We start from the raw sequence: 22,493 nt of genomic DNA, 5'->3' as shown, positions 1-22,493 counted from the left end.
AGAGAGAGAAAGACACAGAGAAAGAGAAAGGTCTTTCACAAACAGGTTTTTTTCCCCCCAATGCCCACACACGCCAGGGTTGGGACAGGCAAAAGCTAGATGCAATCCAGATCTCCCCAGAGGGTGATGAAGGCCCAGCTACAGAGCTGCCATGTGCTGCCTCCCAGTGCACGCATCATTAGGAAGCCTGGTAACCTGCTAACAAGCAGAGCCAGGACTTGATACAGGTGCTCATGTGTGGGACGCAGGCATCCCAAGCAGCGCCTTAACCGCTACTCCTGATGTCTATCAGTGAGAGAATTTCTGTCGTTTTCTAAAACTAAAAGGCATTTCACCTAATACACTGTTTTCAAGGAAAAGAGGTTTTTCAAGAAATACATTTCTAGCAATACAAAGAAAACCAAAACTCAAAAAAGTAACAATAAATGTTTGAAAAATCACATTAAGAACTGCCAAAACACTTTCCATAGCACACATTAAATTCAATCTTTAATGCCAACTTATTATGGTTCAAAACTATAGTTCAGGCTTTTGGGGGTTTGCTTGGGGTTTTTTGTTGTTGTTGTTGCTATTTGTTTGTTTGCAAAGGCAGAGGAAGGGAGCTCCATCATATAATGGTTTACTCCTTAAATACATCCAACATCCAGAGCTGGACCAGGGCCAAAGCTGGAAGACAGGAAATCAACCTTGGTCTTCCTTCTGGGTGGCAAGAAACCAGCTCGGTAAGGCACTACCTACAGATTCCCAGAGTCTGAACTGGCAGGAAGTTCAAATCAGGAGCCAGAGCCAGGAACAGAACCAATGTACTTCAATGGCGGGAAAAAAAGGCATCTAATGTCCTACTTCCAAAATTATGTCTTTCCAGGTATGGAAACAGAACCAACCCAGCAATTGCAACCACCAGCTGATCGGGCGATGGACTGTGCCGGGCCCTGTGCTTGCTAGTACATACAAGAATCTGGTCTGGGAACACCTCAAAGTTTCTTTGGGGATTCCCCCAATCGAGCTTCCAGACTCAGAACCCTAACCATCAAAAGACAGAGGACAGAACAAGTCAATCAACCACCTCAGCTGTATGTTGGCAGTGAAAAACTGGGCAAACGGAGACTCTATGATGGACTATGTCAATCAGTGGATTCTTCAACAAATTCATCGGGCTTGGAGTGGTGAGATTGACAGCAATTCAGAACTGCTGAACTATCAAAACCACTTGAGCAGGACTCTCAGAGCATGCCCCACATCAGGAACCTGAGGTGGGTGGGAGACTGGGTGGGGCTTCTCCCTTAAAATCTCCTTTTACATCAGATATATTAAGGAAACAAATTGGAACTAATTGTCTTGCCTATCTTCCTGTAGCGCTTAAACCTTTTTACCCTAATTATGTCAAGTTTGTTAAAAAGTAAATTTAAAAACAAATTATGTCTTTCAGCCAATTTTTTTAAACCTTAAATATGTATTTTAAAATAAATAATAAGAAAGAAGTTTCATTCAATATTTTGTCAAAAAATTAACAGACACTTAGCATAAATAAAATACATGTTTTAAACAGTCCATTGGTACAAGGGAAAGCAAAGGAACCCAACCAGAGGCAGACATGCTGTCACCTGAACAACAACGTTGTCGCATGGCAGGAAAAGAGTGGCCTTTGAAGTTAACAGCAGTGGCACTTGGAGACACAGAAAGGACAAAAACAAATTCTAAGTCCCTGTCTCAAAACATATACCAAAGTCACCTTCAAAAGGCTTAAAGATCCAAGTCAGAAAAGTAAACAAAGCTTCTAGGAGAAAATCTTCATGACCTTAGGATAACCAAAGATTTCTTAGATAAAACTGCACCAGCCATAAAGAGACAACGTGATAAAAATCAACTGCATGAAGTTTAAAATTCCTGTTCATCAAAGACATCAGAAAAAAAAAAAAAGCAACAGGGTGGAAGAAAATATATATGACACCGTATTTCAAAAGAACTCAGATGCAGAGTAGTTCAAAAGTGCTTCCATATCAATATGAAAAATGCAGACAACCCAACAGAAAAAGTGGAAAAGCTTTAAGTTAATATTTCACTCAGAGACACTATCTAGAGTGACAATAAAGATACAACTCACCTGATTTCACAGGTTATTAGGAAAATACACATCAAAAACATCCTCTCTGAATGGCCACACTTTTTCATGAAAAGAATTATCTGACAAATACCAGAGAGGAAGCAGAACAACATGAGCTAGTATATGCTCCTGCCAACGGATGTTAACTGGCACAAGCAACGGAGAAAACATTGTAAGCAGTGCCTTCTCCACCAGTTTTCACACTCAAGAACATCGTGACTTCTTTGCGAATCAGCAACAGGGGCAACTCATCTACCAGGACAGCCGAGCTTAGCTGGACTGGCTCCCATGCATGCTAAAACAGCATCACAGTGGCTCCTTGTGAATGGACGATCACAGACCACCAGACCAGGATAGCCAGAATTCCCTCACCCCATACAGCAAGCCTCTGCTGTTCCTTTTATACCAATTCATTCTGTACATCAGTAGAATGTGCCTTTAATCGTTAGGTTTCCGTTTTTACTGTTAACATCTCTTCAAACACAGAGCAATGTGCAGTTTACCATTTAATGTTCTGTCTCACCAATCAACTGGCATAATTTTAATTGTTTCTTCTTTTTTGTGTGTGTTGGCTCAATTTGTTTTTTTTTGTTTTTTGGTTTTGATTTTCAAGGTTCTTTGGTCTTCAGTATCACTTCGCACCTGTCATAGAATATTTTTTTTAATTAAATTTCAGCATTATTCATTATAGTTGGCGTTCAGGTTTTTGCTAAGGCAGAAAGGCAGCAAAAAAGACAGAAAGATAGAGATCTCCTATTCACTGTTTTAGTTCCCAAATGCCCACAACAGCCAGGGTTGGACAAGGCCAAAGGCTTCAGAAGCCAGGAACTCTTCTGGGTAACCCAAGTGGGCACCAAAGATTCAAGCATTTGGGTCATCGTCTGCTGTTTCCCAGGTTTATTAACAGAGAGCTGGAGCAGAAGCAGGGCAGCACTCCAGTACAGGAGGAGGGCATCCTAAGGTGGCTTAACCGATTGCACATTAATCTCCACTGCATTCAGTAATTACTGCTTTAACATAAAGCTATTTGGAAGTATTTTTATACTTTCTGTTAGTTGTCAAGTGAAAACATTTAGAGAGAGGAATCCTTTATAATTATCCCTGACAACTTACACTTTATTAAAATGGAATTTTATTATCTTAATGAGAATTCCTTAAATCCTTATTAGACAATTTTATAAATATTTTATGGCTATATGAAAAGACAATTTATATTCATTTCTCTTATTTTCTTTATTCTGAAGCAATTTAAATAAAAAACTTTCAGAAATAAAACAGCAACTGCAGTAATTTTTCCCAACTCAAACAATTTACAGTTCTTCCCCCAAAAATAACTCAAGGTGAATAAGGATTTAGAAAAGGAAAAATGGTATGTAAAAAAATAGAAACTGTTAGTTGCTCCAACAGGCTTCAGAACTTTCACTCCTCTTAAGCTAAGTTAAATATACTTTCAAGGGAGGAGAACAAATTGTTTCTCTCTTTTTCCTTAAAATTATAAATAAACTACAAAATGTGGCATTGCCTCATAGCATAGTTGGCTCCTGACATGAGATATCAAAATACGTTGATTTTTTTAAAAACTAAAATCAACTCTAGAGCTCTCTGAGCTTTAACAAATCCATACAGTGGTATAATCAAACAAATGCGGTAAAAATTGTTCCATCAGGCATTAAAAAAATGCCATTGCTACTTACACCCTTGTAATCACATTCTACCTCAACCACGCAAAGACCACCAGTCTCTTCATTCTTATCACTTCGCCATTTCTAACAACACCACAGAAGTACAGTCCAAGCCATACAGACTTTCTGTTTAGATTCTTTTATCTGAAATTCATCCACTTGCTTGTATAATTTTATAGAAGAATTCTTTTACCATTGTAAAACATTCCATTGTATGGATTATGAGGATTCTCCAAAAAGTTCATGAAAATAGAATTAAAAGTTTACCTTCTGGCATCCATGCACTATGTTCATAATATGGAAAATATGCATTTTCCACATACATTTTGAAAGCCCCTTGCACATACAATATCTTTGCCCATTTGAGATTTGAGAGGCAATTGTGACTACAGGAAGTTTTGAACAATTATAAAAGGAGTACAAACTTTTATGTTAATTTGGGCAAACAGTGAGATTTCTGGGTTATACATTAAATATACATTTCACTTTATTTGTAAAAATTTGATCTGTTCTCAAAACTATTCCTTGCATTCCTGTCAACAGGAGACGAGAGTTCCAGTTGCTCCCCACACGCACAAGCATTTGGCATTGTCAGGGTTTTTTTTACTGGTTTCTTTCAACCATCCTAACATGTGTACTTGTTTCATTATGCCTTTCCACTAAGCTGGTGTTTCTTTTTTTTTTTTTTTTTTTTGGCTGAGATGTTTAGGTATTAAATTTTTGTTTGTCTATCTCTGTTTGAAAGAGAGAGAAATAAAGCTCACAGCTGTTGGTTTGCTTCCCAGAAGACGGCACTGGCTGGCTCCAAGAGCACAGTCCGGTCCTCCACGTGGCAGCAGGGACACACAAGGCCTGAAGCCACGGTCTGCTGCCTCCCAGAGCACGCAGCAGCAGGAAGCTGGAGCAAGGAGCAGGCTCAGCACTAGAACCACAGGCGCTCTGGCGGAGGATGCGTGCAGTTCATGCAGTATCTTAACCACTATGCCAAACGAGTCTGAGCTTTCTTCAGATGTTCTGGATAAACGTTTTTGTCAGATTAAGTAAATACTTGCCTTAATCTCTGCAACTTTTATCAATATAAAATTGGCCTCACCACATAACCTGAGAAGTGTTATCTCTAAATATCTTTTGTGAGAGATTGTACAGAAACCATATTATTTCTCAGTTAGATAAATTACATTTTTGTCAGTAAAATCATCTAGACTGGAGCTTTCTTTGTTCAAAGGTTTTTAACACTAAATTCAATTTACTTAATAGCTATAGGCTTGTTCAACTATCTAGTTCTTCACTGAATTTTGTTAGTGTGTGGTATTCAGGGACCCTGGCTCTTTCACTCATATTGTCAACTTATGCTGTAGCGTTGTTCACAGTAATTTCATATAACACTCTGAACATCTGCAGAGCCTGTATGGCTGTCTCCCCTTTTACTGTCAATACTACCAAAGTCACTTTTGAAAAAGTTCCTGGTCAATGCTGCAAAAAGTTCAAAAATTATACCCAGTATTTTAATATCCAGGCTTTTGGTTTCATTGATTTTTCTCTATTGTTTTTGTACTCAATTTCACTGAATCTTAACCTTTAATATTTCCTTTGTCTCCTTGTTTTGGACTTAACTTGTTCTTCGTTTGCAAGTTTCTTTGGATGGGAATCAAATCAATGTCTTAGGCCTATTTTTCTACTTGCTGCTTTCAAGTTTTTCTCTTTAGCTCTCCCTAAACATTTTGCTACAATTTACCTATGTGTGAATATCTGTGAGTTTATCTTAATTTTGAGATCACTGAGCTTCCCGGATGAGTAAATTAACACTTTTCATTAAATTTGAACATTTATAGCCACTATTTCTTCAATTACGTATTGTCAGCTCTCCTCTTCTGGTAGTTCATTATACATGCTTTGCTCTGCTTGGTGGGAGCTCTCATTTCTCTGAGGAAACGTTCGTTTTTCTTTGTTCTTTATTCTCTATTCTTCATCTTTCATAATCTCTACCAATCTACTTTTGTTTTGCAGATTTTTTTTTCTTCTGTAAATTCATATTCACTGTTAAGCCCTATGCTGAATTTTTCACTTTAGTTATTACACTTTCCAATTCCAGAGTGTCTGGTTCCTTTTCATAATGCCTCTTTCTTGGTTGATAGTCTCCATCAGACACTGTCATCACAGATTCCTTTACTTCTTTTAAGTAATGGCTTCCTTTAGTTCTCTGAACATAATTATAATGGCTGCTTTGAAGTCTGTTCATATCTAATTTAGCTTACTGCTGAATCTCCATTGTTTCCTAGAATATCCTTAGTTTTGTCAGTACAGGTTTCGGAGGGAGAGCTTCTGATCTCATTGAATCTCTGGACTGCCCCTCCCTACACCAGAACTCTGAGCTACTATGGAGGCACATGCAGAGATGGTAGCTTGATTTGTCTCAGCTTCTGTCCTACGATCAAGCTGGGGAGAACAGAATTGGACGGTATTCTCAACTTGCTGCATCTAGAGCAGAGCTCAGTATCCTGTGAGTGCTGGCTTGGTGAAGAAAGGAGGCTCCTAAGCTATCAAGCTGGATTCACCAGGAACTTACTGTCCCGCACTCAGATGTCAAAGAGACAGGAAAGGCTGAGAGCAAGCCCTTGCTAAAGGAATATGGAAAACACAGTCCCCATTTTCTTGGCCACACAGCTAAAGAATAGAATTTTCATGAAACTGAGCAGGAGAGACAGAGAAAATGAATGTATGTCATGGCTCAAGCGCCACAGACTCACAGTTTTTAGCAAATTTTCACTGATGTTCTTAAATAAATGTAGCTTCATTTGTTTTACCCTCTTGAGACAATTTCCACAAACTCTTAAGAGTGCCTTTTGGGTGGGCATTTGGGCTAGCAATTAAGATGTCATTTAGAACACTGTCGCATGTTTGCAACCATCTGGATTCTGCCCCTGATTGGCTGCTGATTCCACTTGTCCATCAGTGCAGAACCTGTGAGGCAGCAGTGATGGCTCACACAGTCAGGTCCATGCCTTCTACTGGCGAGAGCTAGATGAGTTTCTGGCTTTTGTCTTTAGCCTGCCCCCTTTCCATCTGTTGTGAGCATTTCAGAAATGGACCAGAGGATAAAATAATTATCTCTCATTACATTTCTGGCTCCCTTTGTCTCTTTCTTTCCTTCTCTCTCTTTACTGCCTCCCTCTCTTTCCCTCACCCATCATCCCCCTCTTCTTCAAATAAATGAAGACTTTTTTCAAAAATAACTTTCACTAGTTATGCCTGTTTCATTAGGAAAAATGTCTTTGGGGTTCTTCATACTGCCATTCCAGAGGCACAATTCCACTCTTTTATTTTCTACTTTATTTCAATTTACAGATTTCCCTCTAAAACCCTCTTTAGCCAAATCCCATAAATTTTCACATGCTGTGGTGTCTTCTGTTAAGAATAGTATTCAATTTCCCTAAAGACTTCTTTGAAGGCCAGGATTGTGGTACAACAGTGTAAATGTTACTGGGAAACCAGCATCCACATTAAAGTGCCAGTTCAGGTTCCAGCTGCTCCAGTTCCAAGCCAGCTTCTTGATAATGTGCCTGGCAAAGCAGCAGAGAGTATTTGGGCCCCTGCCATCTATGAGGAAGACCAGGATGGAGTTCTGGGCTTGCCCAGTCCTGGACATTGCAGCCATTTGGGGGAGTAAATCAGCAGGTGAATCAATCAATCTCAATCTCTCTCTCTCCCCCTGCCTTTAAAATAAATAAGTAATTTCTTTTTCTTTTTTTTAAAAGATGTATTTATTTTGATTGGAAAGTCAGATATATACAGAGGAGGAGAGACAGAGAGGAAGATCTTCTGTCCACTGATTCACTCCCCAAATGGCCTTAATGGCCAGAGCTGAGTCAATCTGAAGCCAGCAGTCAGGAGCTTCCTCCAGGTCTCCCATGCGGGTGCAGGGTCCCAAGGCCCTGGGCTGTCCCCAACTGCCTTCCCATAACACAAGCAGAAAGCTGCATGGGAAACGGGGCTGCTGGTATCAGAACCAGTGCCCATATGGGATCCCAGAGCATACAAGGTAAAGACTTCAGCTGCGAACAATAAATAAAATCTGAAAAAAAAAAAATAGCTAACATCTACAGCAGTACAACCAAAGCTGCGGCTTAGACAATCAAATAGAACATATATATAATGAAAGTGGCACAAAAACCAAAGGTTAAAATGATCAAGAAAAGCTGGAAGAAGATTTTCATTCCCAGTTTTATTAGGAAATATCTCTACTTAGAGGAGTAATTTCTATGAACAAAACTAACAATATACTCCCAGAAAAATGCATTTAAAAAATGTTCAGCTGTTTCCCTGCAAAATCTCTGCATGGAATGACAATTAGCAGGCTCAAATTCTAGAGCATCCAGTGTATCAGAATGATGATGTGACAGTAATGCCAGAAATATAGAGTACCCATAATTTACAATACCAAAAATAATTCTGCCTAATAATGGATCAGTCATAAGAATAAAAGAAAAAAGTCATGCATTCTCAGACAAAACTAAAAGTAAAGCAAAATCTAAGCTTTCTAATAAACTGAATTCTAACATTGTTCTGTGATCAGACAAGTAGTTCAGACTGATTAATGCATAGATGTTATAAATATATAAAAATGCAAGACTTTGATATTTTACACTGTAGGTGCACTCTTTGAACAATGAAAATGTGAAACAAAACCCAAAGCAGTCCTACTTCCAAGGCATTACCTCAAAATATTTTAGATGTTTTATTTTAATTTTATACTTATACCAATACAAGATTTAATCCTCTGAACGGTTAAGTAATCGTGAAAAGTAGTCTGTGTGCTGGAAACATACATCAAAAGTTTCACATGGCTAAAGGCAAAGGCAAGTTTAAAAGGATAGCTCCAGAATGTTACTGTTCACTTTGATGTTGCTCCCCAGCAGAAGAATTTGTCTTTAGGAGGGATTTCCTACGCTGTCCTCCCACACTGCTAACAGAACTTCCTCCAGTGGCAACCTCCCCACACCTTCACCGTGGAAACATTTCCTCTTGCTGTATCACCCTCCTTTCATCAATTCTACTTCTCTCTACTCTTATTTGTACGCTTCCAAAATTAACTGTTGATCCACATTACTTTCTGTTCCCATCCCTGCCCAACCTCTCACTGTGCCTATTTTGCGAGCCAGAAGTCCTCCCTCTCTGTTCTCCACCCGGCTATCTTTACTCCTACTTCTCTAACCTAGGGCTGTCCTCGTCTGGCTGCAGCTACCGCCTCTAGTAAAGTGAACTCCAAAACACACCTTCAACCTGAACTTCATGAAGCTCTAGACCTTGAATTTCCCAAGTAACACTATGCCAGTCTGAAACTTCAACACCACTAACATGGCTTTTCCCAGCTGACCGTCACTCCAATGGAAGAGACCTCCGTTTCTCAGAAGCAAACCGTTAGGTGCCCTTCAGTTTAGCTAGCCAATCACTAAGCATCCTTGAATCCACTTCCAAAAGTTGTTCCTCTCTGTCCTATTCTTCTTTGTAACAATCCCACTAACATGGGCTCTACTAGAGACACCTGCAGGGCAATCAGTACTCTCTCTCCATTTCTACTCAACCCAATACAATGTCCATAATTCCTCCAAGTCAACTCTGCTAAAATACTCCTTTCAATAAAGACCCGTATTAGCAGGAAAGCGCATAGGTTTGTTTTGTTTCTAAGTTCTGGTGGCGGTGCTGTGGCATAACAGGGAAAGCTGCGACTGTCTCTCGGTCTCTCTCTCTGTTGGTCTCTCTCTGCAATTTCAAGTAAAATAAATAAACATTTAGAGAAAAAAGTCCTAATGTAGAACTTCTACAAATCTTCTGCAAGGCACTGTATCAAAAATGTAATGTAACTTAAGAATCCATCAGAAAAAATAATTATCCAGATGAATTTCATTGCCATGTTAGTTATATTTGCAACAAACTGGAAGAAATGTAGTTGTCCAAAAATAAAATACTTAAATTAAAGCACATTTATCTTTGAAATATGGTTTATTCCTTTCACTATATGTATTTTGCAATTTATAAACTTTCATATGATAAAAGATATTTTAAGCTCTCTTTTATTTCTGAAATCATTTAAACAGTAAATATGTAAAGTGATATGTACAGGGGAAAAAATGTGTCTAAAGTTCAAAAGAAAAGCTACCCTTCACAACCTGGCATTCAACCTGCCAAAACCGCCCAGCATAACAACATTATCCACTGTTTCCAAATATAAATGTCAAAGATCCACACATGACATTTCACTTTTACTACCAAATCTTGGATCACGCCTATCTGTGTCTTGAACTCCGGCCTTCACCCCTGTCCACCTAATCTAATATTTTCATGTCCCTCTGTCTTTGTACATGAAAACCACCGTCCATAATGGCTCTTCAAGAAATCTCCCCATAATTTAATCCAAATAATCTTGCTTCTATAACTTCCCCTTCTCTCTCCTCTACCTCAGTATTCTACTTTCCACATAACTCATTGTGATTTTATCAAGCAGCATCTTACATTATTACTTAGCTATTTTATGTGTATAGTTCTTATTTAAAGAACTGGAAAATTCACCTGCCCACAACAGACACCATTTGAGCTTGTTATTTCTCTCCCTACAGTTCCTTTCAGGGAGAATACAGTACATGTCTACTGTTTGGGTTCACTGAACAGAATTACATTAGTTAAGATGCTCTCCACACACAGTATCATTCTGCCACATCAGTATCAACATAGAACAAAAACAAATTTTACCCCAAGATTCCAACTATTAAGGCGAGATTCAATGTCACTGTCATCCAAAGATACAAGAGTTGTTTTTGAATGACTTTCCTGAAATACAAAAGCGAAAAAGGAAGAAGAATGGAGGGAAGAAATAAAAGAAGAAAGAATGAGGAAGAAAAGGAACCAAGAGAGGGAGAAAGAAAAAGGAAGGAAGGAGGGACGAGAGAAAGGGAGAAGAAATGAGGGAGGGAAGGAGAGAGAGAAAGGAAGAAACGGGGAAGAAAGGGGAGTGGAAGGAAGGAAGGAGGGAAAGAAGGAAGGAAGGGACAAAGGGAGGAAGGGAGGAAGGAAAGAACAAAATACATGTCATTAAGAGTAAGAAATGTTTTGCTCACTTGTTTGGTAATGCTATATTGCCCTCAGAGAAAAGGATTATGTTGTAACTGAGCCCGAGTCTCAATGTACGCAGCGGTTATTTATTATCACTGCTTAGGGCTATGAGATGCCTTAACAATATTCACACAGTAAACAGATTCCAAGGGGGGAAAAAATCAAAAGAATATGTAAAAAAAATTAATCCAAACTCTTCAGACTCTTAAGTTCTTTTACAAAAAGTTTTAATTGTGGTATACCACAGTAGCCTTAAAGATGGGAGTGGGGGAGGGAATCTGAAAAGATGAATTATTTTCTTGCATTCAAATCAGCTAACAAAGAAATTCTGTGTTGATGTCCAACAAGCCCTTTGTTCTTAAATCAATTCTCACTGAGACACTGAACATAGAAAAATACGCTTTGGATTTCCATCATGAACACAGAACTAGGATGATTCTTTTTAAAAACAAAATTACGTGTTTTCTCCCTTCTCTGTAATTTATTATACTACATATTTTTTTCTAGCCAGATAACAACTAAAGCTCCCTATGAGCCACGCTTAGATGGACAATGATCTGAAGGCTCTAAAACTTCATAAAGGTAAATCTGGTTAGAACAACCATAATTATTTTATAGACAAACATTTTAATTTAAAATCAGTACAGCATTCTAATGTCTTTAGAAAGCCTCGCGACTAACAAATTTATTTACCTATGGTCATTTAAATTAACATGAGGTGTTTATAACTTTGTCTTCAAATTTCTATTCAACAAAGCATTGTGTTTCTAAGAGTTATATATTACATTAAAATGTATTGGCATGATTACTGGTGGTTCCGGCTTTTTTGTTTTTCTTTATGAACAAAGATTGCTTAAACAAGAAAATGAAACTGCTTTGTTGATTTTAAGCACAGTGATGGAGCTATCTCGACATTATTAAAGATGTGCTCTTTAACTATGTTGCTGTTAAAGCTCCAGTCCACCACTGGAGGCCATGCCCTGAGTTGGGCTTAGAGTCCTCCGTTACACTGGACCCCTCCTGCAGCTCAGCCACGTAGCCCAAGACAGCTGGAATTAGGCAACAAAAACTAGAGTCAGCAAGCAGTTCTTCTCTTCATAAACCTACCTAAAATGCTTATTCTCACCTGTTCAAAACCAAATCTACGTTAAACAAATAGATGCCAGAGAATTCATACATCGAGATATAAAGAGTGTGCCTCCTCCAGCAGAACCACAGCACTCCATTTCACTACAAGCCAATCCCAATTTCTTCCTAAATTTGTTATCATCTGGCATTTAATTACTTCCTTAGAAACAGTGAGTAAGTGGAAAAGAAAAATAATCAAGAATGAAGCTCTTTGAAGTTATTATTCTTTGATGCACAGGAGAAATAATAGATTAATTAGCGAGATACCTTTAAGTAACTGAGAAAACAAAAATCCTACAGATGATACCAGCCACACAACTGGCTTTGACATCAACACAGTCAACAAAACCATAACTTAGGGATGGCTTTCCACTAACCGCATGAACTTTCCTAATATGAAGCTAAAATTTTGTAGATTTACTTTATAACAACAAACAAAGCTAAGATTTGATCTTACACAGATCTTTGAGGTAGCATTTTGACTATCTTCTCTGTAACATGGACTTATAGCCTGTGTCTTCACTTGCAGTTTCCCTGCGCAGCTTCCCAGCTCCCTAAAGAGAGAACAAAAGCGTAATGATCAAAATTAGAAGAACTCAGAGAACGCAGGATTCAAATCCAGGACTACTCATTTTTTACCTCTTAGAAATGAGATGACTGTTTGCATTGCTAGTGATGTTTAATTAACAAGGAATATTATGTACTAATAATACTAAGCACTTGTACTTATGATATTTTATCTCACTTAGATTATAAGAAAAGTATCATTTAGATTGTAAGAAAAATGTTGCTTTTAAGTAAAATTATAATAAAATATATCCACTTAAATATTTTCTCATCCTTTCCTGTTTTCCAAAACATAGAAACTGAGAAAATGAAGCATATGTACAAAGACACCATTATTTTAAGTGGGTTATCACATTTTGATGGACTTGTGTTCCACATCAAAATGAAGTCTTTAAATATATAAAACAGAAAATCACATGTAACTTAAAAATTTAACTGATTTGGAACCATGTCAGAAAAGCAAAAAAAAAAAAAAAAAAAAAGTTAAATACAAGACAAGAACCAGTTAAAGGATTTTGACAATGATTCTTATTTAACAATAAAATACCATATTTAAATAACATTATCAAATGATATTTTATTTTATTTTATTTGAAAGGCACAATTACAGAGAGAAAAAGAGAGAGACAGAGATACAGAGAGAGCGAGAGAAAGAGAGAGAGAAAGATCTTCTGTCTGCCGGTTCATTTCCTGTCCAGCCACCTTGGCTAGCACTGAGCCAAGAGCCTCAGAACTCTCCATTACATGTCACTCAATCAAATTCAGTGAAAACTCCATGATCATGAATACCTATATCGTAAACAGAGGCTTAATGACACATAAAACGACAATTAATCATTCACAGTGCGACGAGTTAAAGTCACAAACTGAGTTATTCATTCCCCAAAAGACAGACTGCTAGCTCAAAAATCAACACAGAAACCAATGTATTTTTTGGTAACAGCATTAACAGAATAACAGTACTTAGATTAGTTATTGAGTAACGTAGAACATCAGAAAATCTGCTCCTTTGTCCAACAGCTGTTCCTTTTTATAGACTTTTATACAGGTATCTAAACAGTTCAAAGCAAATGATTTTTTTAAAAGGTAATATAATGGTTTGAGAATAATTTAATCAGTCGACATGCTTGAGCTGATATAGGCATCTAAAAAGGTGATATGTGGAAACAGGCAATCTGAAATATTATCTGAAATAATGGCCATATTTTAAGAATAGGTTAAATCACCACAGAAAAAGCTATACTTAAAATTTTAAATGCTTATATATTCAATGTAATTCTTCTCATAAAAACATTAATAAAAAAAAGAAGCCTGAAGCATTGATCTATTTATTACTCTGTGAGCATACATAAAACAACGGCCTTTTCAGTCAATTGCAGCTGCCCTTCAGTGCCAATCAAACTCCCTTCACAATAAAGTTATTAGAACCATGTCCTAACCTGACATGTTTTTCAATCAAGTACTATCTGACTTCCACACATCCTAGAAGTGCTGTAAAAACCTCAGCAGTGGTCGTGGAAACTCAGACAAATGAGTTGTCATCTGTCCTTACCCAGCGGATCTCACAAAAGATATTAAGAACAACACTTCATGGGCTGGCCTTGAGGTACAGCACAGCCACTGCCTGCCGTGTTGACATCCCCATATGGGCACTGGTTCATAACCTGCCTGTTTCACTTCTGATCCAGCTCCCTGCTAATATGCCTATGAAAATAATGGAAAATGGCCCAAGTCTTTGGACCCCTGCATTCATGCTGGAAACCTGGAAAAAGCTCCTGGTTCTTGGGTTTGGCTTGATCCAGTCCTAGCCATGGCAGCCATGTGCAGAATCAATGAGCAGAGGAAGATCTCTTTCTCTATTTTTCTTGCATCGTTGAGCTCTATAAATCAGTCTGTGTCTCCTTCTCTCTCTATAAATGTACCTTTCAAATTAAATTAAATACATCTTTTTCTTTAAAAACCTTTCATTAAAGATATCACACTTATTTGTATTCTTCCCTGATCATCATCTTATCTTTCAAAGCATCTTTCATTCACTTTTCTTTGTAGCCTCAGGGCTCCATGTTTCCATTGTGTGCACATCCCTGGATGATACACTATTTACCACTCAAATATTAAATAGAAGTTATACTCACCAAATCAATATCATGAGCCCACAGTGCTCCCACAGCCCCCAAACTCATCACAGACTCATCACAGACATACACATCTGAGCATGTCCAGAACTGAATCCTTACATTACCCTAAATGCATTTCCAGGAAAGGTTGTGAAGCAAAGGCATTGCAGAAATAAGCTTTTTGAGAAGGCAGCTGAGCCAATGAAAAGAGGAGCTCAGCACCATTGTTAAGGTTTCTGGTCAGTACAAGAAACAAGACACTAGGTGAAGAAGTTTCATTTCTGCCATTAGACTGTCTCCAGCTGGAACCATGGTTAAGTTAAACAGTGAGCCTCAAATTCAGAATGAAATGGCTGGCAGCTGCAGTGTAAGAAAGGATAAAAAATAACTCCACTTTAAATATCTCTTGTTTGACTAACAAGCTCTGACTACCACCCAGACTAGCAAGTCCTGTGTCTATCATGACAGCCTACAATTGATACAGACATTATGATCATAGTGAGTTCATGATACAATAATTGAACTAATTAGAAAAGGGATATCGCTGCCCAATTAATCTGAGAATGCCAAAACTAATGCAGAAAGAAAAGAAAAACATCAACGAATTAAGTAGAATTCCCTGACATGCTCCTTAGGACTCAGGCAGAAAAAGTAAGCAATACAAATTGGCTCTTTCACTCTTTTATAATGATACAGTATCTCAAAGAACAATGCAGAAAGTATCCAAATTGACTTTTTTCTTAAGATTTTTTTTTATTTTTATTTAAAAATCAGATATATAGGGAGGAAAGACAGAAACAAAGATCTTCCAACTGCTGGTTCACTCCTCAAGTGACAACAATGGCTGTAGCTGAGCCCAAACAAAGCCAGGGCCAGGAGCTTCTTCCAAGTCTCCCACACAGGTGCAGAGTCCCAAGGCTTTGAGCCATCCTCAACTGCTTTCCCAGGCCACAAGCAGGGAGCTAGATGAAAAGTAGAGCAGCTGGGATTAAAACCAGTGCCCATATGGGATCCTGGTATATTTAAGGCAAGGACTTTGGCCACTAGGCTACTGAACAGGGCCCTACATTGACTTCTAATACTACAGAAATAGACATACAACTCTACAAACAGATAAATAATGTGGGCTGGTGTTGTGTGGTAGCAGATAAAGCTGCCCACTGGGACACTGACATCTTGAGTCCCCACTGCTCCATTTCCAATGCAGCTCCTTGCTGATGGCTTGGGAAAAGCAGCAGAACATGGTCCAATTGCTTGAGCCCCTGCAACTCACATGGGACCTAGAAGAACCTGCTGGTTCCTGTTGAGACCATCTGGGGAGTGACTCAGCAGACAGAAGATTAATATCTCTCAATCACTTGCTCTCTTTCTCCCCCCCCCCCCCGCCACACTTCCCTTTCCCTCTATAATTCTTACTCTCAAATTTTATTTATTTATTTATTTATTTATTTTTATTATTTTTTCATTGGAAAGGCGGATATACAGAGAGGAGAGACAGAGAGGAAGATCTTCCGTCCGATGATTCACTCCCCAAGTGAGCACAACGGGCCGATACTATGCCGATCCGAAGCCAGGAGCCTCTTCCGGGTCTCCCACGCGGGTGCAGGGTCCCAAAGCTCTGGGCCGTCCTCGACTGCTTTCCCAGGCCACAGGCAGGGAGCTGGAAGGGAAGCGGGGCTGCCGGGATTAGAACCGGCGCCCATATGGGATCCCGGGCGTGCAAGGCGAGGAACTTTAACCACTTGCGCCACCACGCCAGACCCAAATTTTAAAAAAGTTATTTAAAAATGAATAAGACACATAATAATGTTTAAAACATAAAGATTAAACATCAAACATGGAAAATAAAAGAGCTGATGTAAGCTCCCTGTATGTCTGTCATTCTGCTTCCACATCACAAACTAAAAGGAAAAAATGCTTCTGCAAAATAAACTTTTTATAAAGGATGTTTTTAGTAGGACAGCAGAATAGGAAGCTGAAGATTCTCCTTCCTCCCATAAACACACAAACTCAGCAACGCAGTGATCAATTCCTTCTGTGAGATACTACGAGATTAGAGGAGATGCTGTCCACCCCGGGCAGACACGGAACCAACCACAGTGAGACTGGGTGCACATCTCCATCGCGCTCTCACATGAGTCCTCACATGCCTGGGAGGAGAAACCCAACTCATTGCTTATCTGTGGGAAGTGGAAAGGACTGGACAGTCAAAGCGCTTACTTCGGGGAAGAATGGCTACCAGAAGGACTGGTTCTTATTATTGTCCAAATCAAAGTTCTCATGGGAAAGAGACAAGCCATCCAGGTTGAGAACTGCTGATAATGAAGATTTCACTTTGACCTACATTTAGTAAGTAATGGTCATAACACCTCCACCAGCATTACACACACACACACACACACACACACGAGAAAAAGCCTTTAATCACAGCTTCTCCCTGGAGAGAGAGTTGGAACATCCATTCAGCATTCTGACTTTGGGAGACTTCTTTTTTTTTATTTATTCTTTTAATTATTATTATCATTTTGTGATACAGTTCCATAAGCCCTGGAATTTTCCTTATTCCCTTCCCAAAGCCCCCCCCCCAACTGAGCTCCCCTATATTGTTATTATAGTATAGCACTTCAACAACAGTCATATGTTCATCATTGTGGACATGGACAATGACAGAAAGTCCAGGATCATATTGCAGGATATAGTTAACAGTTTCATCAGGAGTCAATCTTTGATCTGGAACTAGAGATATACACTGCACTGTATCCTCACAACTGGACATGATAGTCTCCATTACACAGTTACTATACATCCCCTTAAATGAAAAGCCACTATACAAAACCAACAACAGGAAAAAAAATAAAAATGTACAATCCCATGAAGTTAAATAACATGCTACTGCATATGATAATCTCCATTACAGAGATATGGTACATCCCATAATGGAAAAGCCACAAAACAAAATGAACAGCAAAAAGAAAAAAAGAAATTAAAAATGCTATGAGGTTAAATAACATACTATTGAATGACTAATGTGTTGCTGAAGAAGGAAGAAGAAAATCAAGAACCTTCTTGATGAAAATGATGCTTCTGTATGATATGTGAGTCACTGAGGAATTTAATCAGAAGAAAGTAATTTGAAGAGATAAAACAAAAAAAAAACCAAAATCTGTGACATACAGTGTACACTGATCTTTGTTGGTGAAATGTGTCTCCTATAGGCAACAAATAGATGGGTTTTGTTTTTTTAATCCAGTCAACTCATCTATAATGTTTGGGAAAATAAATTGACTTTGGCACTGTACAGGTCAAAATAGGTCCGTGCTGTCCTCAGACTTAATGGACAACAGGCAAGATGACTGCCAACAACAACTTAGCTGACACCTGGTATCTCCCTAATGCTGGGACCTGCTCCAACCGGAAGTGGGAGAAAGGTTGTACAGACAGCGGTGCAGCCTCAGCACGGTGTTATAGGAGGTGGACAGTGGTAAGTCAGGAGTTGGGGCTATGGATATTATGGTGGAAATCTAACAAAAGAACCTAGACCTGGAACTCGCTGGAGGGAGTGGCACAAGTGACTGTAAACAGTTGTGTACCAACCACAGTAAGTAAAATTGAACTGTAGACCTGTGGCTGGCACAGCTTAGAAACCACTCTTCAAACCACTTTCTTCTGATTAAATTCTTCAGTGACTCATAGATCATACAGAAGCATCATTTTCTTCAAGAAGGTTCTTGATTTTCTTTTTCATTCTTCAGCAACACCTCGGTCATTCAATAGCATGTTATTTAAATTCATGGCATTGTTAATTTCTTTTTTTTTCCTGCTGTTCATTTTGTTTAGCAGCTTTTCATTTAAGGGGACGTATAATAACTGTATAATGGAGACTATCATACCCAGATGTGAGAATACAATGCAGTATGCATCTCTACTTCCAAAGATTGACTCCTGATGAAACTGTTTATTATATCTTTACAATAGGATGCTGGACTCTCTGCCAGTATCCAAACCTGCAGTGATGGACATATGACTGTGTATGAAGAACTATACTATAGTAATGATATAGGGGAAGTTGGAGGTGGGGAGAGGGACAGAATTGGGAAGTGCATAAGGGAAATCCCAGGGCCTATGGAACTGTATCATCAAATGATGATAATAAAAAGAAATTTAAAAAATAAAAAAGAAAACTAAGAATTAGTAAACTTCAACAACCACTTAAGCAAGTATAAGAATGAGCAAATTTGAAAACAAAATATTAAAAATTATCCAAATGAGCACATATTTTTTAAAAATATAACAAGTAAAATTTATGGAACTTGTAAGACACCATCAGACAGACCAATAAATTAATTACTATAAACGCAAAATGATAAGACATTAAAAGGGGCAGTAATTCTGCTTAGAGAAAAATATAGTGTTGGCAATCATTTGGCACAGTGGTTGGAAGACCACTTGTAATGCCCACATTACAAGCACCGGGGTTGAGCCCAGCGTCTTGGTAAAGCTCACAGTGGCGGGCAGCAGTGACGGACCACATGTCAGGTTCCCCACCACTCACATGCAGACCTAGCCTGAGGTCCAGGCTCCCATTCTCTCTTTCTGCCTCCTTCACTCAATCCCTCCCACTCTATACCTCACTACCCTCCCCTCTCAAATAAAATGAACAACAACAAAAATGAATCTATGAAAACAAATGGAAAATAGAGATGTTATGAAACCCAAAGAATCCCAAATTAATTAAATATGGTGAAATCTACACAGTAACACATTACGATCAAACTGTTACAAGTCAAAGACAAAGAATATTTTGAATTGAAAAGAAAAACTCATCACATTCAAGGAGTACCTGCTTGCATGAGCTTGAATGAGAGTGGATTTCTTAGCAGAAACCTTGTAGGTAAGGAGAAAATGAAAATGATACAACCAATGTATCGAAAAAGAAAAGTGGCTAATTAAGAATAATATATTCTATAAAGTTGTCCAATAGAAATGAGAGATATAAAGGTTTTCACCAGGAAGACAAAAATTGGAAGAATTCATAAATGGAGATTTGGCTTGAAAGAAATGCTAGGGTCAGGCTCTGTCACAGCAGGTGAACCCAGTGCTTGGAACAATGACACCCACACTGGAGCACTCATCTCAGTCCGTCGTTCAAATCCCTGCTGACGCACCTGGGAAGTAGCACAAGTACTTGGATTCCTGGCACTCATCTTGGAGACCCAGATGGAATTCCTGGCTCCTGGCTTCTTCCTGGCACAGCCTTGGTTCTCCCAGGCTTTTAGGAAGTAAAACTGCAGATGGAAGATTTGTGTGTGTTTATTCCGCTGTCTCTGTATCACTCTGCATTTCAAATAAATACATTAAAAAAAAAAACTGGAATGTAAAGGGGGCTCTTCAAGTGAAATGAAAAAAACACCAATTAGCAAAAAAAAAAGTATTAAAAGACAAAATTCACTGAGTAAAGACAACTTTATACTCAAATATTAATGATTCTATTAATGTAATAAAAGTATATAAATCATTTTGAACTTAGTGTAAAAATGCCAAAGTTTTAGGTAATTGTAACTAAAATATTTACGGATGTATAATATAAAAGCTAATAATAGGACATGTGAACAAAATCAATGTGCTGAAATTTTATAAGCAAAACTAAGTGCCTATCCAGTTAAAATACCCTCTTATTTCCTGTGGATATGTCCAAGAACTACAGAGGATGTCTAAAACTACAGATGGCACTGAGCCGTATACACTATACAGCTAACCAGTTTTGAATAGGCGGGTAGCATATAGACTGTGACCAGACTAGACATAAAAAGAATGCAAATCCTAGGAAGGCATAGCAGGATGAAGTGATTTCATCGTGCTACTGAAAATGAGACATAATTTAAACCATCAATTATTCATTTCTGAAATTTTCTTTTTAATATTTTCAGACCAAGATGATCAAAGGTTCTCAAAAGTGTGAAAAATGAAACCATAATAACAGCTGTTGAATGTTAGAACCTGAAGATGATTTATGTAAGTCTTACAGAAACAAAATTTTTAATATAGTAGATACACAAAACAGTTTCGAATTAAGATCAGCTCTCTGTCTCTTTTTCCCTGTAAATGTGCTTTTCAAATAAAAATAAATTAACCTTTTTTAAAAAAATTAAGACAGCCAGAACCAGGTGGAGTGGGTAAAGCCACTGCCTGAGGTGCCAGCATCTCATATGGGTGCCAGTCAGCTGCTCCATTTCCAATCCAGCTCCCTACTATTGGCCTGGGAAAACAATGGAAGATGACCCAAAGCCTTAGACCCCTGGACCCACATTGAGGCTCAGAAAGAAGCTCCTGGCTCCTGGCTTCAGACAAGCCCAGCTCCACACTTGGGGAGTGAGTCAATGGAGGGTTGATCTCTCTCTCTCTCTCTTCTGTGTGTGTGTGTGTGTGTGTGTGTGTGTGTGTGTGTCTCCTTTTCTGTAAATCTGCCTTTCAAATAAAAAGAGCATAGGTTGGTGGTATTAATTACATCCATGTTGTTGTAGACTTATTTTTACCACCTACCTCCAGATTTCAATTAGCTAAATTAAAACATTATACCCAACACTAACTTCCAATTCTCTGATTCCCACTGTACTTGAAAACTACCTTTTACATTCTACTTCTGTGAATCACAACTTTAGACACTTCATAAAAAACAGAATCATATACCACTTGTCTTTTTGTGACTAGTCAACTTAATAGAATGTCTTCTAAATGCATCTGGGTTTTCCCAGGTGACAGGAATTTCTTCCTTTTTATGGATGATTATTCTGGGTATGTACACCATGCTTTTATCCATTCATGTATAGATACACAATTTGTTTTTATCTCTTAGCTATTACTAATAATGCTGCCATGAATAAGAGAATATGAAATCTATCAAGACAACTGAGCAAAATCTACTTTCAATTTTGCTGGGCATAAAAAGAATTCCCATAGTGGACATTCTCGATCATATGGTAATTCTATTTTCAATTTTTTGAGGAACTGTCTTGCCACTTCCCACAGTGCTTTTACCATTTTGCATCCTCACCAACAAAGCAGTTTTCCAATCTCCCCACATGTTTACCATCATTTTCTCTTGTTCATTAGTATTCATCCTAATGTATATCAGGCAATGTTGTGATTTTATTTGCATTTTCCCAATGTTTACTGATTCTGAGCAACACTTCATGTGTTTAATTATCAAGTTCTTTGCACATTTGTATTGAATTAGTTCTTGTAAAACAGCATGAACTTTTTATATATTCAGAATTATTAGTCCATTTTCAGAAACATGGTTTATAAACGATTTTGCTCATTATTGATTGCCTTTTCATCTCTCGATTCTGTCCTTTGGAGCACTGAAGTTTTTAAAGCTGAGGTAGTCTTCACCTATGTTTGTCACTTTCGTGTTATTGGTGTCATATCCAAGACAGAAACCACTGCCAAGAGAACTTCATAGAGAATTTCCCTCCTAGTTCTCCTCTCAAAGTTTTACAGTTACATCTCTTAGGTTCAAGTCAGTATTTAAGCTTTGCATCACTGTAACAAAATACTGGAGACAAGCTACTGATTAAGGAGGAGAGTTTACTTTGGCTCTCTTGTTTTAAAGGTTTACAGTTCAAAGCTAGTCAAGCTCAACTGGTTTAGGCATCTGACATGGTTAGAGGCCAGCAATGGAGGCGTGTATGTGGAGGAAGCATTATATGGTGAGCTACGAGGCCAACTGGCTAGCCCCAAACTCAGATTATTTAACAATTCTCTTGTTAAAACTATGATCTGAGGACA

General features: G+C 38.3%; 1 protein-coding gene across 1 annotated transcript in view; it reads right to left on the bottom strand.

Annotated features, from left to right (window-relative positions):
- CEP112 (centrosomal protein 112) overlaps positions 1 to 22,493 on the bottom strand; it is a 362,513-nt gene that overhangs the window by 318,260 nt on the left and 21,760 nt on the right. Inside the window, exons 4-5 of the mRNA XM_040989545.1 lie at positions 12,479 to 12,575; positions 10,534 to 10,611 (exon numbers count right to left, since the gene is read on the bottom strand). Of these exons, the coding sequence (XP_040845479.1) occupies positions 10,534 to 10,611; positions 12,479 to 12,575 (175 nt within the window). The remainder of the gene's footprint in view (positions 1 to 10,533; positions 10,612 to 12,478; positions 12,576 to 22,493) is intronic.

The sequence above is a fragment of the Ochotona curzoniae genome, unplaced genomic scaffold (assembly GCF_017591425.1).
Source record: "Ochotona curzoniae isolate NIBS_2020 unplaced genomic scaffold, NIBS_Ocur_1.0 contig_523, whole genome shotgun sequence".
NCBI classification, from domain to species: Eukaryota; Metazoa; Chordata; class Mammalia; order Lagomorpha; family Ochotonidae; genus Ochotona; species Ochotona curzoniae.
This window is presented reverse-complemented; position numbering and strand designations above follow the sequence as displayed.